Source organism: Macaca nemestrina, chromosome 5 (genome assembly GCF_043159975.1).
Source record: "Macaca nemestrina isolate mMacNem1 chromosome 5, mMacNem.hap1, whole genome shotgun sequence".
Lineage (NCBI taxonomy): Eukaryota > Metazoa > Chordata > Mammalia > Primates > Cercopithecidae > Macaca > Macaca nemestrina.
The window spans coordinates 135,103,797-135,118,155 of record NC_092129.1 but is presented as its reverse complement, the minus strand read 5'-3'; the positions used below and the strand labels follow the sequence as shown (position 1 = coordinate 135,118,155).

The 14,359-nt window shown below is 34.4% G+C and overlaps 1 protein-coding gene across 2 annotated transcripts in view; it reads left to right on the top strand.

Annotated features, from left to right (window-relative positions):
- The window catches only part of CD2A (CD2 associated protein), a 151,207-nt gene that overhangs the window by 90,712 nt on the left and 46,136 nt on the right, over nt 1-14,359 (top strand). For both annotated transcript variants that reach the window (XM_011756888.3, XM_011756889.3), the window contains 6 exons: nt 5,773-5,960; nt 8,159-8,237; nt 8,655-8,749; nt 11,026-11,130; nt 12,499-12,535; nt 14,004-14,066. In XM_011756888.3, the coding sequence (XP_011755190.1) occupies nt 5,773-5,960; nt 8,159-8,237; nt 8,655-8,749; nt 11,026-11,130; nt 12,499-12,535; nt 14,004-14,066 (567 nt within the window). The remainder of the gene's footprint in view (nt 1-5,772; nt 5,961-8,158; nt 8,238-8,654; nt 8,750-11,025; nt 11,131-12,498; nt 12,536-14,003; nt 14,067-14,359) is intronic.

Here is a 14,359-nt window from a genome sequence, read left to right as displayed (position 1 = left end):
TTCTCTCTAGATTTCAGAGATTTTATTGACTACGTGGGCAATTCAGTAGAGAGGTGAAGTGGGGCTAAATTAGCCTTAGAATGGAGGTTGCTCTAATGCTACCCTAAAAAAGCTTCACACTAATGTGCAAATAACTTACCTGTTTGCCAGAAAAAAAAATAAAAAATTTGCCAGCAGTCTTTAAAGTAGAACTTCTCAACCTTGTCACTGATGATGTTTTGGGCTGGATAACTTATTTATTTTCAGGGGCTCTCTGGTACATACAGGATGTTAAGAAGCATTTCTGATTTCTACTCACTAGATGTCAGTAACACTCCCCCATTGTAATAACCAAACATGTCTCCAGTTATTGCCTCATGTCTCTTGGGAGGCAGAATCCACCCTGATTGGAAATTACTGTTGTAAATGATTACTATAAAATTTAGCATTCAACAACATCTCATGCCTGTAATCCCAGCGCTTTGGGAGGCCGAGGCGGGCAGATCACCTGAGGTCAGGAGTTCAAGATCAGTGTGGCCAAAATGGTGAAACCCTGTCTCTACTAAAAATACAAAAAATTAGCCAGGTGTGGTGGCGGGCATCTGTAATCCCAGCTACCCGGGAGGCTGAGGCAGGAGACTTGCTTGAACCCAGGAGGTGGAAGTTGCAGTGAGCCGAGATCGTGCCATTGCACTCCAGCCTGGATGAGAGAACGAGACTCCATCTCAAAAAAAGAAAAAAAGAAAGAAAGAAAAAAGAAAAAGAAAAAAACCAAAAGGCAGGAACATGTGACCCATAATCTGGAGGAAAAACTAGTTGGTAGAAAGAGACCCAGAAATGATGGAATTAGTAGATATTAAAATAACTATAATAGAAATGCCTAATATGCTCAAGATTGTAATGGAAAATGTTAATATAATGAGTAGTAAGTAGAAGACATAAAAAGAGCTAAGTGGAACCACCAGAGATGGGATTTAAAAGGACAAAATGGAACTACTAGAGATGAAAAACACATCTGAAGTGAATTTCTTCCTGTGAAATTTTAACAGAAGACTAGACAATGTAGAGGAAAAGATCATTGAACTTGAAAATGTGACAATAGAATATATGCAAAATGAAGTGGAAAGAGCGAAAAGACTAAAACTTCAAAAACTCTAGCAACTTGGGATATTTTTATTTTTGAGACAGAGTCTCACTCTGTTGCCAAGGCTGGAGTGCAGTGGTGCAATTTCTACTGGAGTGATCTCCACTCACTGCAACCTCCACCTCCTGGGTTCAAGTGATTCTCCCACCTCAGCCTCCCGAGCAGCTGGGACTACAGGTGTGTGCTGACACACCTGACTAATTTTTCTATTTTTTGGTAGAGATGGGGTTTCACTATGTTGGCCAAGTTGGTCTCTAACTCCTGACCTCAAGTGATCCACTTGTCTCAGCCTCCCAAAGTGCTGGGATTAGAGGCGTGAGCCACTGCACCTGCCTGGGATAATTTTAAATGATCTAATATGTGTAACTGGAGTCTCAGAAGGGGAGAAGAGAGGGTGGATGAAAAAATGTTTGAAGGAATAATGCTAAAAATTTTCCAAATTTGATGCAAGTTATAAACCCACAAATGCAAGAGTATAAACAAAGCTTGGCAGATCGTAATCATGTGCTGAATGCAAGCAACAAAGCAAAAACCTTAGAAGGGACCACAGGAGAAAAGCCACATCAAATAAATGAGGTAAGAATTCTGCAGATTATCTTCAGAAACTGTATAAATCACAAGACAATCTCCAATGGGTACTGAGGGGCAATTAGGTTTTAAAGCCTAGAGCAGCACCTCAGAAAACAAAACATTGAAGTTGTCTTAGTTCATGCTGCTGTAACATAATGCCCAAGACTGGGTAATTTGTTAAAAACAAAAACTCTTTCTCACAGTTCTGGAGTTTGAGAAGTCCCCTCATCTAGGCACTAGCAGGTTCAGTGTCTGATGGGGCCTGCCTGGTCTCTGCTTTGAAGATAGTGCCTTGTTTCTGTGTTCTCCAAAGGGGATGAATGCCGTGTCTTCCCCTGGCAGAAGAGGGAGAGGGGTGATCTCACTCTCTCGAGCCTCATGGTCTAATCACCTCCTAATACTACCATATTGGGTCTTAGGTTCTAACATAATGAATTTTAGAGGGACACATACATTCAGACTGTAGCAGAGGTATAGCTAATAAGTTAATAGTAAAATGGAATACTAAGAAATGCTACTGGAAATGAGAAAAAAGGAAGAAATATCAAGTGGGTAAATAGAAGAAAACAAATAGCAAGATAATGGATTTAAACATAACTACATCAGTGGTTATGTTAAATGTAAATGGTCCAAAAACTTCAATTGAAAGACCAAAATTGTCAGCCTAGATGATACAAAAATTCACTGACATGTTAAAAGAAGGATAGAAAAAGATGTTCTGTGCAAAGCATAATAAATTTAGAATGACTATATTAATATCAAAGTATATTTCAGGAAAGAAAATATTACCACGGAATAAAAAGGACATTTTATAGTGATGGAGCTAATTCATAAAAATTAATAGCAATTCTAAATATATAACTCAACAATAGAACTTCAAAGTACATGAGATGCAAACTTCCAGAACTGAAAGGAATAGATAAATCCATGAAAAGAATGAAAAGATTTAAACATGTATCTCTCAATAATTGATAGAACTAATGAACAAAAAATGAGCAAAATTCGTATTTAGAAGACTTGAACTGAGTAACATTCTTAATTAAGTGGACCCAAATGACGTTTACAGAATAGTTCAACAACAGAGTACTTTCTGAAGTACTTTTGAAAGTACTTTTTGAAGTACACTTTTGAAGTTTACTTGGAATATGCATGAGATAGACCCTATGTTGGGGCATGAGACAAGTCTCATCAAATTTAAAAGGATTGGCATTGAACGGTACAGGTTTTGTGACCACAGTGGAATTATTTGTGAAACACCAAGATATTTGGGAAATTCTCAGATACTTGAACAACACTTGTAAATAACCCACGAATTAAAGAAGAAATTATAAGGGACATTAGAACAGTTTTTGATGTAAATGAAAGTGAAACACAACATATCAGAATTTGTGGAATGCAGGTAAAGCAACATCTGTAGGGAAATTTATAGCTTTAAATGCTTGAATAATAGAAGAGATACCTTAAACAAGAAAAGGGAGAGCAAATTAAACCTGAAATGATTAGAAGAAAGGAAAGGAAATAAGAGCAGTTCTGAAATAAAAAACAGACTAACAGACAAGAAAATCAAGTTCAAAAGTTGAGTGTTGTGAAATGATTAAAAAAAAAAAATTGGTAATACCCTAACAAGACCGATCAAAGAGAAAAGAGAAAAACAAAAATTACTATTTTCAGATGTGAAGGGATATCACAGACCTGACAATTAAAAGTGTAATATGGAAATATGCTCATAAATTTGACAACTTAGATGAGATATGCAAACCCTTGTAAAAGCATAATTAACCAGAGCAGGCATAGAAGAAATAGAAATTCTAAATAATCTATGTGAAATAAATTGTATTTAATATAAAAAAAATCTTCACATAAGGAAAATTTCTAGCCAAGATGATTTTCACTGGTGCTATCAAGCATTTGATCTTACACAGATTCTTTCAGATTTCTTAGGTCTGTATGACCTTGATATTAAACCCTTATGAAGTAATTTGGAAAAAAGGAACTACATATTATTATCTCTCATGAACACAGACACAGAAATCTTTGAAGTATTCCATCAAATTCAGCAAAATATGTAAAGGTTACGTCAAACTCAGCAAAATATGTAAAGGTTACGTCAAACTCAGCAAAATATGTAAAGGTTAGTACATCATGATACTAATGGGGTCTGTTCCATCCATGCAAGGCTGGTTTAAAAAGTTTATATAATTCACAGTGTTAACAGTTTACAGGGGAACAACCATATGGTCATTTCACTAGATGCAGAAAGAGAATTTACATATTCAGTTCTTAATGATGAAAACGCTACATAGTAGCATAGAAGGGAGTTTTCTAAATTTTATAAAGCTCATCTGTGAAAAACCTGGAGCTACATTCTTAATGGTAGATACATAGTAGCATATCTGTATAATGGGATACTAATCAGCAATAAGAAGGAATGAAGTGTGGATACATGCAACAGCATGGATGACTCTCATATATTCTGTGTAGCCAAAGAAGTAGATGTAAAAAGCTTATGTACTATATGATTATAATTTATTTGAAAAAGGGCAAATGTATAGTGACAGTGAAGTTCAGAGGTTTCTTGAGGCTTGGGGGAAGGATCGACTATGATGGTGTGCGAGTGTTGTGTGACGAATTGTTCTGTATCTTGCTGTGTTTACATGGTGCGACATTTGTCAAATATTACTGAAATGTGTATTTAAAACAGGTTCATTTTATTGATTGTAAACATTCTCTCAATGAGGTTGAATTTTAAAAATATGTTACGAAACTATCTTCTCCACTTCAGTCTTCTATGTGACTTAGGATAATATTGAAAATGGTTAGGGTAGATGACTATACTTGTTAGCATTATATTTTTTAAGTTAATAACTTGTTTTGGCAAACCACCTGTAAAATGGTCATTTCGATCGATGCAGAAAGATATTCTCACATTTGATTGGAGACTTTGTGGTCTGAGCCATTATATTGAATTGTTTAAGACTGTGGTTTTGGGGTCATCTAGAATTCACTTGAAAAATTGACTTTGTTACTACCTGTAGGTCCCTGGGAAAGTCATTAATATCCCTTTGTCTAAGTTTATTTATTTGTAAAATGAGAAGTGATAGTGCTTAATGTTAAGAAGCTCATGTGGGCTTATAAAAATGAGATAATTCATATGCAGTGCTTAGCCAAGTGCCTGGTACAGAATTAGCTCTGAATAAACGGTAACTACTATTTTTATTGTCCCTGTTGTTCTGTTATTTTTCAACAGACTACCTCAGTTCAGTGAACTGTCACCACATATTTTTCCTTACCCTATATCCCCAGTCCTCAGTGTTTCTGGATTTTTACTCTAGAACTTTGTTTCTTACTTAGATTATAAGGCTCTTTGAGGATATCATGAAAGCTGTACCTGTTTTACCCAGAAAAATGTACATAAAAATAACCACACAGTTTTCCATAGGGTTGTTCATGGACTTACTGAGCCTATACATAAGAACCCTTGTTGCTGAGCAAGAATGTAAAAACGTTCTTACCCATATAATATTAAACTTAACAATTTTTTATTATTATATAGTAATGGTTTCCATTGAATGCTTTAAAATTAGACCTGTTACCTAGTCTCTGAACTAAAAGAACAGGTTATGAACTATTGACCTTTTTAAAATAAACATTCCCAGTTTTTATATTCAGAAACTCATGCTAACTTTGATTGGATTGGATCATATAGCTTTAAAAAATAATCTTACTCTTTATTGTTTGTCTCACATTGTATCATCTTTGGCCAAAAGCTATACATTGACATGCTGTTTTTAAGGACCTCGTATGACATGATTTCCTAATTAGGATTTCTTAATTTTACTAATTAAATTTACCTAAAATTACTATTATTTTGCACAATAAAAAAGTATGTGTAAACTGCATGAATTACATCTTGCTCTTCTGGATATTTCAGTACTGAATCATTTGGTTTTTTTTTGTTTTTGTTTTTTTTAATTTTACTGTGTTTTATTAGAAGGCATATAGAATGTAGACATTATGACAGGATGGGAAACGTTTTGTGATTCGAGGTGTCATTCTTCAAAAACAAATTATTGTTTCAGAAACTGTTTTGGGTGGGCCTACTTCACCTTTACCTTCTCCGGGAAATGGGAGTGAAACTGCACCTGGATCAATTACACAGCCAAAGAAAATTCGAGGAATTGGATTTGGAGACATTTTTAAAGAAGGCTCTGTGAAACTTCGGACAAGAACATCCAGTAGTGAAACAGAAGAGAAAAAACCAGAAAAGGTGGTAATGATGGACTTAAGTTAGATTAACTCCGCTCATTCTCTCATTAAGCATTTTTAAAATGTAAAAGTTTGTAACTCTGTTCGATTTCTTTTTTTTTGAGATCACTAATAATTTGGTTATGAATGAGGAGACTGAGAAATTTTGTCTCCATATTTACAATGATTGATATTCATGGTTGAATCTAATAAAATTAGAATGCTTATTTCTTGGTAAATTTAACACACTTAGTAGAAGCTTTAGGGTTTTTAGTGTAAATAAAAATTAGAAAGTTTTTTTTGCCTTTTAAAAGCTACCATATATAAATTTAGTTTTGTATATAATAAATATATATTTAATTTGAATTAGACCTAAAATGGACTGTTTTAAAATGGATTTAGAAAGTATTAAATTACTTTATATTTTGGCACTACTTAAATTTCCTCTAGATTGTCAACATTTGTTAAATTTACTAACCTTCTTTGAATGTGTGGAGAATTTTATTTCATTAGCATTTTGCTGGCATTGTGAAATGAAACAAAGTAAATGAACCATAAATTATAAGAACTAAAAAGAGGGTTTAAAATAAAACCTTAAGCTGTTATTTTGGTGGTAAAATAGCTACAGTCTGTAGAGCATTTTTTCACAGTTCCTTCTGTCCTGTCTCTTTAACTCTGAAGAATTTAAAGTGTTTCAGTATTTATTTGATTCGTGTAGCTACATCTCATTTAAAGACTGTGTTTTGGTTATTGAGATACTATGAAGTTTCCTCCTAAGATAGGTGCTTTCAACTTTTTTTTTCCTTTCCTAACTTGCTACCTATTTTCTTATGTAACAGTGAAGAGTTGGGTTCAGAAAAGAGAACTTCCACTTTCTATCCTACACATTCCTAGCTCTGAGACTATCTGGCATTAGGATTATGGGGTCAAATTGATTCTTGGTTTTAAAGGTAAAGTTTGGAATTCTCATGGTTTTTGGGGTAGTGCTCTATAGCTATATAACAGCTAGGAATGTTGGACAAGCAATTCTTGCATTGTGATAGAAATTAGACTAGATGATCTTGTGCTCCTTCCAATTCTAAAGCTTGTGATTATATTGAATAACTTTATTGATTAATGATCACATTATCTTTTAATCATCCTTGATAATGTCCACTACTCAAGAGTTGTTATTAGTGACTGTAGTCTCAGGGTTACCCTATATGATGGTCTTGTCAGGCTTGCTTTGATCACTGATCCAGGAATTGATAAAGTAGGGAGCACATTTGCTGTGTTTGTAGGTACACCAGATTGGAAAATATGGTGGTTAGAGTTGGGGAAAACTAAAGTTAAGTATCTTAGAAGATAAACAGAAAACACAGTGGTAGGTAGGTAAGTTAGCAGTGTGTTCAGATTTTTAATTATTGACATCTAATGTTAAATGTACTGGTGTTTCTGGGTAGAGAACTTAAGGAAACACTAGTATAAGGTGGTAAAGGACTTAGTCCTTTACAAATTACAATGGACAAATGTCTAGTAGACTGTAGTTATGAGGAACATAAGAGTACCTGAATCATTTACATTCAGACAGCAATGAAGTATAAATAATTTTTTTTCTCCTCTTTCAGTTTAAGGTTTAGTTCTGCGTTAAAACCTGGGCTCGGCGGCTAAATTCCTTTTACTATGGACAGATTACTTATATAAATTTATATTATTGTATAAATAGTGCCCACTTAATGCAGATAGTTATGAGGCTGTTAGTCCTATATGCACTATTTATACAAAGTGTTTAGCCCAGGGATTTAACTTTTCAAGTGCTGTTGTTCTAGGGTCTCACCTTGTCATCCAGGCTGGAATGCAGTGGTATAATCATAACTCACTTACAACCTTGTACTCCTGGTTTCAAGCAGTTCTCCTGCCTTGGCCTCTCTAAGTGTTGGGATTCAGGCATGAACCACCGGTGCCTAGCCTCTTATTTAGAGATTCTAAAATTCAATCTCGTTAATATACTATGGGCATCAGAGATTATTATCTTTTAGATAAGGAATCTTAGCTCTGAGCTATGATTTAAGGAACTTTGGAGACCTTTACCTGTTTCATTGCTGATTGTTCAGTCACATTACTATCTTAGCTATAAGGACCATTAGGGAAAGCTGGGCAACTGTAAATGGAAACTTTTTTTAACAGTATTATCTTTATTCTATCTTAAAATAGTTTATGCCATTTTTTTTTCTATTCTAGCCCTTAATCCTGCCGTCACTGGGATCCAAAACGCAGAGTATGGAGATAACAAAAACAGATAGCGAAGGTAAAATTAAAGGTATGTATTTGAATAAAACTTTCATATTGGGAATAGTAGAAACATACTCAAATGTGTCATGAGACTTGTTGGAAGCATTTGTTACACTGCTTTATTAGAATAGCAAATTCTATTAGATGTAAGCACCACGAGGTCAAGGATTTTGATGTACTTTGTTGGTTGATGGATGTATCTCCTTGTAGTTGAATCTGTGTCTGGAACATCACAAACACTTAGTAAATATTTGAATGAATGATTAATGAAGTTGTTACTTAACATATGGTATTGACTATAAGTATTTTAAAATTTAAAGATAGATTATTAAGTTCATCTTTAATAACTTTTAGTATACTTTACACAAGATAGAGGCTTAATAAATAAGTATTTGTTGAATGAATCCATTTGTGTGAGCCACATTATTTACATTCTTTATTTCAGCTAAAGAATATTGTAGAACATTATTTGCCTATGAAGGTACTAATGAAGATGAACTTACTTTTAAAGAAGGGGAGATAATCCATTTGATAAGTAAGGTAAGATATTTCTGTTTTTCAGTGAATTATTTATAGAAATATTTTTCAGAAGTTATACATTCACCCTAGAATGTTCTTATATTCACCCTGGAATCTAGAAGAGCTGGGACTTTGTCTTGTTTCTAAGTCCTGAAAACTTGGCACGTGATAAGTGCCCAGAACATTCTCTTTTTGAGCCAACTTTTATTGACTATATTTGTTATAATTTATATATTTGGAATTATTGTTAACCATCATATTTGCTTTTTTTTTTTTTTAAGTAATTACTTTTTTTTTTTTAATTAACCTCAACTTCCCAGATTTTTATTCTTTCTTCTCTTTCACTTCATTCTATTTTTTCTCCTATCTACCGTTTGGATTGTTGTTTGTAATATAAACAGAAGAAGAAAAATAGGGAAACAAGCTAAATGTCCGTCAGTATGGAAATGGTTCTGAAACTCTTTATATTCTGGAAAATGATGTCACCATTTTAAAAATTGAAGTGATTTTATAACTTGGAATAAATCCTAATGCAAAATAAAGAGAAAACCCAGTAGTACTTTTGTGTGGGCAGAATCCTATATTAACTATATTATGGGAAAATTACAAATATTTGGTTTTTGCTATAACCCTGTAGAATAATTTTTGAAATTCCCCTGCCCACACACACCTTTTTAAAGTAGAGATGGAGACCAGGCTGGTCTCGAACTCTTGAGCTCAAGCATTCCTTTCGCTTTGGCCTCCCAGAGTGCTGAGATTACAGGTGTGAGCTATCACACCTGGCCCCATTGTTTTACATTGACTTTGTTATAAGATGGCATAGTGTATATAATTGTTTTTTAAAATAAGTTTTATTGTGTATACTTAAAGGATAATGATGTTATAGGATACATAGTAGTAAAAAGGTTATTATAGTGAAGCAAATTGACATATCTATCATCTCACATAGTTACCTTTTTTGTTTTAGTGGCAACTGCAGATAAAATCATTTAGCAAGAATTTTATAAATGTATGTAAATTTTCATATTAATGTAATTTGCACTGATTACACCTAATTTTTCATGCAAGGGTGGTGAATATTTAGAAGAAACTTAGAAAGTCTTGTTAATTTAAAAAGAAAAAAATTTAAAGACAAGGTCTTGCTTTGTCGCCCAGGCTGGTGTGCAGTGGTGTGATCATAGCTCACTGCAGCCTTGAGCTCATGGGCACAAGTGATCCTCCTGCCTCAGCCTCTCAAGTAACTGGGACTACAGTTGCATCCCATTATGCCTGAATAATTTTTTTTTTCCAAATTTTTTTTGTAGAAACAGGGTCTTGCTATGTTGCCCAGGGTGGTCTTGCAAACTTCTGGCATCAAGCGATCTTCCCACATCAGCCTCTGAAGTTGCTGGGATTACAAAGCATGATCCACTCTGCCTGGTCAAATCTCGTTAATTTTTAAAGCAGCTGAATAATGTGATTAATATTTAGTATATAAAGTGTTAAGAATGTTAAGAAAGATACAGTTTGGAAATTCATATTCTCCCTCTCCACCTTCGTCTCTTTTCCACTTCCTTTCATTGTATCTTTTTTTTTTTGAGACGGAGTCTCACTCTGTCACCCAGACTGGAGTGCAGTGGTGTGATCGCAGCTCACCGCAACTTCCGCCTCCCGAGTTCAAGCAATTCTCCTGTCTCAGCCTCCCAAGTAGCTGGGACTACAGGTGCCTGTCACGATGCCCGGCTAATGTTTGTATTTTTAGTAGAGATGGGGTTTCACCTTGTTCGTCAGGCTGGTCTCAAACTCCTGACCTCAGGTGTTCCACCCACCTCAGCCTCCCAAAATGCTGCAATTACAGGTGTGAGCCACCATGCCCGGCCTTATTTTATCTTTCTCCTCTTTTCTCTGAGAACCTTTTAATGTTATAGATGGAATTTTAAAATAGATTTTTTCTTTTTTTAAATTAAACCCAATTTTGTAACTATTGCTAAAAGTAGTACATGGAAAATATTTCCTTTTAGAAGGACAGTGTCATCTGTTTAGTTGCAGCTGGGCACAGTGGCTCATGCCTGTAATTCCAGCACTTTGGGAGACCAAATCAAGAGGATCATTTGAGCCCAGAAGTTTATGGTTGCATGCCTGTGGTCCCAGCCACTTGGGAGGCTGACTTGGGAGGATCACTTGAGCCCAGGAGATTGAGGCTGCAGTGAGTCATGATTGCATCACTGCACTCCAGCCTGGCCAAAAGAGCAACACCTTATCTAAAAAAAAAAAAAAGATAACTTTTATTGTCTTTATTATTCTATTTTGCTTTTTAGGAGACTGGAGAAGCTGGCTGGTGGAAAGGTGAACTTAATGGTAAAGAAGGAGTATTTCCAGACAATTTTGCTGTCCAGATAAATGAACTCGATAAAGACTTGCCAGTAAGCTTTTGTTTTTCAATGATGATAATACTTGAAAGAACATTTTGCCACTAATCTTTTGTAAACAAGTTTTTTTGCATTGTTATTGAATAATTTTTATGAAGGAGTTTCAGATGTAGCTATTCAGGTAGGAGTTATTTGAGTTATAGTAAAACAAAATAATGTTTCAGTTCCGTACTTTATTCTTCCTTTGTTTCTTTCTCGACTGTGCTGAAAAATAACCTTGGACTTCTTTATTTTATAATTTAAGAAGGACGGTCTATCCTGGTAACATAAATTAGTACTTTCCTGGAAGAAATTATATTTTATTTAATGTTGTTGAAAAGCTTTAGTTTATTTTAAGGTCTTGTGGAATTGCTAATATGCTGTTGGTGCATTTTTTTGGGAGGGCAAGAAGCACTCTTTGCCTCTTTAACAGAATTTGTTATTTTAGTATCACTTCTCAGAGAAAAAGTGAGGCTGAGTCATTCATCAGTGGTCTTTGCCTTCCTACAACTTGGTCCCCTTTCCCCATGGATGAGGAATATAATGGAGTTTTTAAAATAGAGGGAAAGAGCATTAGCGCAAGCACACAGCAGGATGGGCTACCATGTTAGGTTTAAGACAATGCTGAACTCTCTAACTCTATGGAAGCTTAGGCTATCTGAGGCCTTTCTTTTGTTAGATTGCATTCAGTATTGATTCAGCCTTCATATGCTTTATTTTATACCTTTACTAAATAATACATTTTTTCTGCTTTTATTATGTTTGTACATTATGGCTTATCGATTATTCTTAATTTGTGAAAACCAACTCCACATACTTAGAAATGTATCTCAATATTTTAAGGTATTAAGTCTTAAAAATGAGTGAATGTTTATAAATTGAGAAAAAACACATCTTTGCCTTTAACTGTTCCTTTGAGAGTTCCAAAGGGTTAAGAATGAAAACTTAGTCTATTTGTTGCTACTCTGCTTTTTAAAAAACAGAACAAAACGAAACAAAAACAAGGTTTTTTGTTCTGCCAGTCCGCCTCTCACCACAACCCCAGCTGCAAAAGAGGGATAAAATGGTGCTTAGGAATCTTAACCTAGGGGAGGCAGAGCAAAACATTTTTGCTTATTAAGATTTTTAAGGCTTATTCAATCTACTGAAATATGGATTGAAATATTTGACTGAATTTTGATCAATGAGGCTATTTATTCTAATGAAATAATTTGTTGTCATTGGTTTTTTTGGGTAGTTTTTACAATCTTAGCATTTTATAATTTTTGGCAAGGACGGAATGAAGAGGAGAGACATTTGTATGATTTAGATTATTACTAATTACAGTTTAACTATATTCGATATGAAACTGGTCAACCGTTTCCACCATTATTATTTTAACAGAAACCAAAGAAACCACCACCTCCTGCTAAGGCTCCAGGTATGTAAGAAACACATTATTCAGTTTGCTATTTTCAATTTTTTAAAATTCTAAAATGGTAAAATTGGATCTAATGCAAACTTAATTTTTATCAAGTATGATGTTGTCTGTAAACATTTTCAGAAATATATGAAAATTGAGTGTTCACATGCATCAGTATCTGTCATTTTTTAAAAGTACAAATGGTATAAAATAAGGATCTTGAAAATGTAGATACTTTATATGTAATTTTGAGTTAATAAAATTAATCAAATTTAAACTGTCTTAGAAAACTTAATATATTGACCTGGCCAATTCGTTATTTTACCTTTTCAAATGAAATCCATTTGTTAATGTCTCAAATAATAATTTACGTACTCTTTCAGACAATATGCTGAAGGTTAAACGAAGTAGATGATTTTAAACAGATGAATAAATTATGGTATACCGAGAAGTGTCTTCAAGAGCTAAAGTTTTGTAATCTAGCTCTTTGCTTCCATAACTACTATTTTCAAATAACTGCTCTTTACAAGTGTAATAAAAATTTCTATTTCCTAAAAGATTTGCTGTTTTTTAGAATAATCCAAGTCTTTTTCTCCCCCTTGGTTTTAACTTTATGTTTGCTGACATAATCCTAGAGCAAAGAAAGCATAAGTTAAAAGTAATTTTTTTAGAAGTTGGTGTTGAAAGTTTATTATATAGCTTTACTCTGCAATATGGTAGCCACTAACCATGTGTGGCTTTTGAAATTAATTAAAATTAAATAAAATTTAAAAAATTCAGTTTCTCAGTCATAAGAGTGCCATTTCAAGTGCTCAGTGGTCACATGTTGGCTACTGAAAAAAGAGAATGTTTTCATCACCACAGCTCTTCTGGACTGCAGTATGTTAGAGGATATGATCTCTAACACCTCAATTTGACAAAGAAGGAACTGAGACCACAGAGTAGGGTAATAGTGGCAGGTCCAGGATTAGAAATTGAGCCTGGGCCGGGCGCGGTGGCTCAAGCCTGTAATCCCAGCACTTTGGGAGGCCGAGACGGGCGGATCACGAGGCCAGGAGATCGAGACCATCCTGGCTAACACGGTGAAACCCCGTCTCTACTAAAAAATACAAAAAACTAGCCGGGCGCGGTGGCGGGCACCTGTGGTCCCAGCTACTCGGGAGGCTGAGGCAGGAGAATGGCGTGAACCCGGGAGGCGGAGCTTGCAGTGAGCTGAGATCCGGCCACTGCACTCCAGCCTGGGCGGCAGAGCGAGACTCCGTCTCAAAAAAAAAAAAAAAAAAAAAAAAAAAAAAAAAAAAAAAAAAAAAAAAAAAAAAAAAAAAAAGAAATTGAGCCTGGTGATTCTGGTACATTGTTCTTTCTGTTAAACCATGGTTTTTTCTGATGATGTTATTTTTCAATGCATCTTTACTTTTTAGAAGTGTAATTGTCTCTGTGCTTTAAAACTATCTTCTTACAAAAGTATTAATGTTTTTTCCCATAGCGCCAAAGCCTGAAATGATAGCTGCAGAGAAGAAGTATTTTTCTTTAAAGCCTGAAGAAAAGGGTGAGGCTAATTTTCAACTTTCAAAAAGACAAATATTTCTTTTATTGTCATTTTAAAGAGATCTGTTTCTCCACACTGAGTCATTTACACTGATTTTTAACAGGTATTCAGTATTTATTTTACAATGCTTGGAGTTTTCTAGGAGGGAGGAGTTCATTTAAGATTGGTACAAAATTATGCTTTCTCAAACAGATAACAATTTACATCCATTAAAAAATAAACTATTACTTTAGTACGATGTTGTCTTTATTCATAGTTATTTAACAGACTATAAGAAAACTAAGCATTAAATA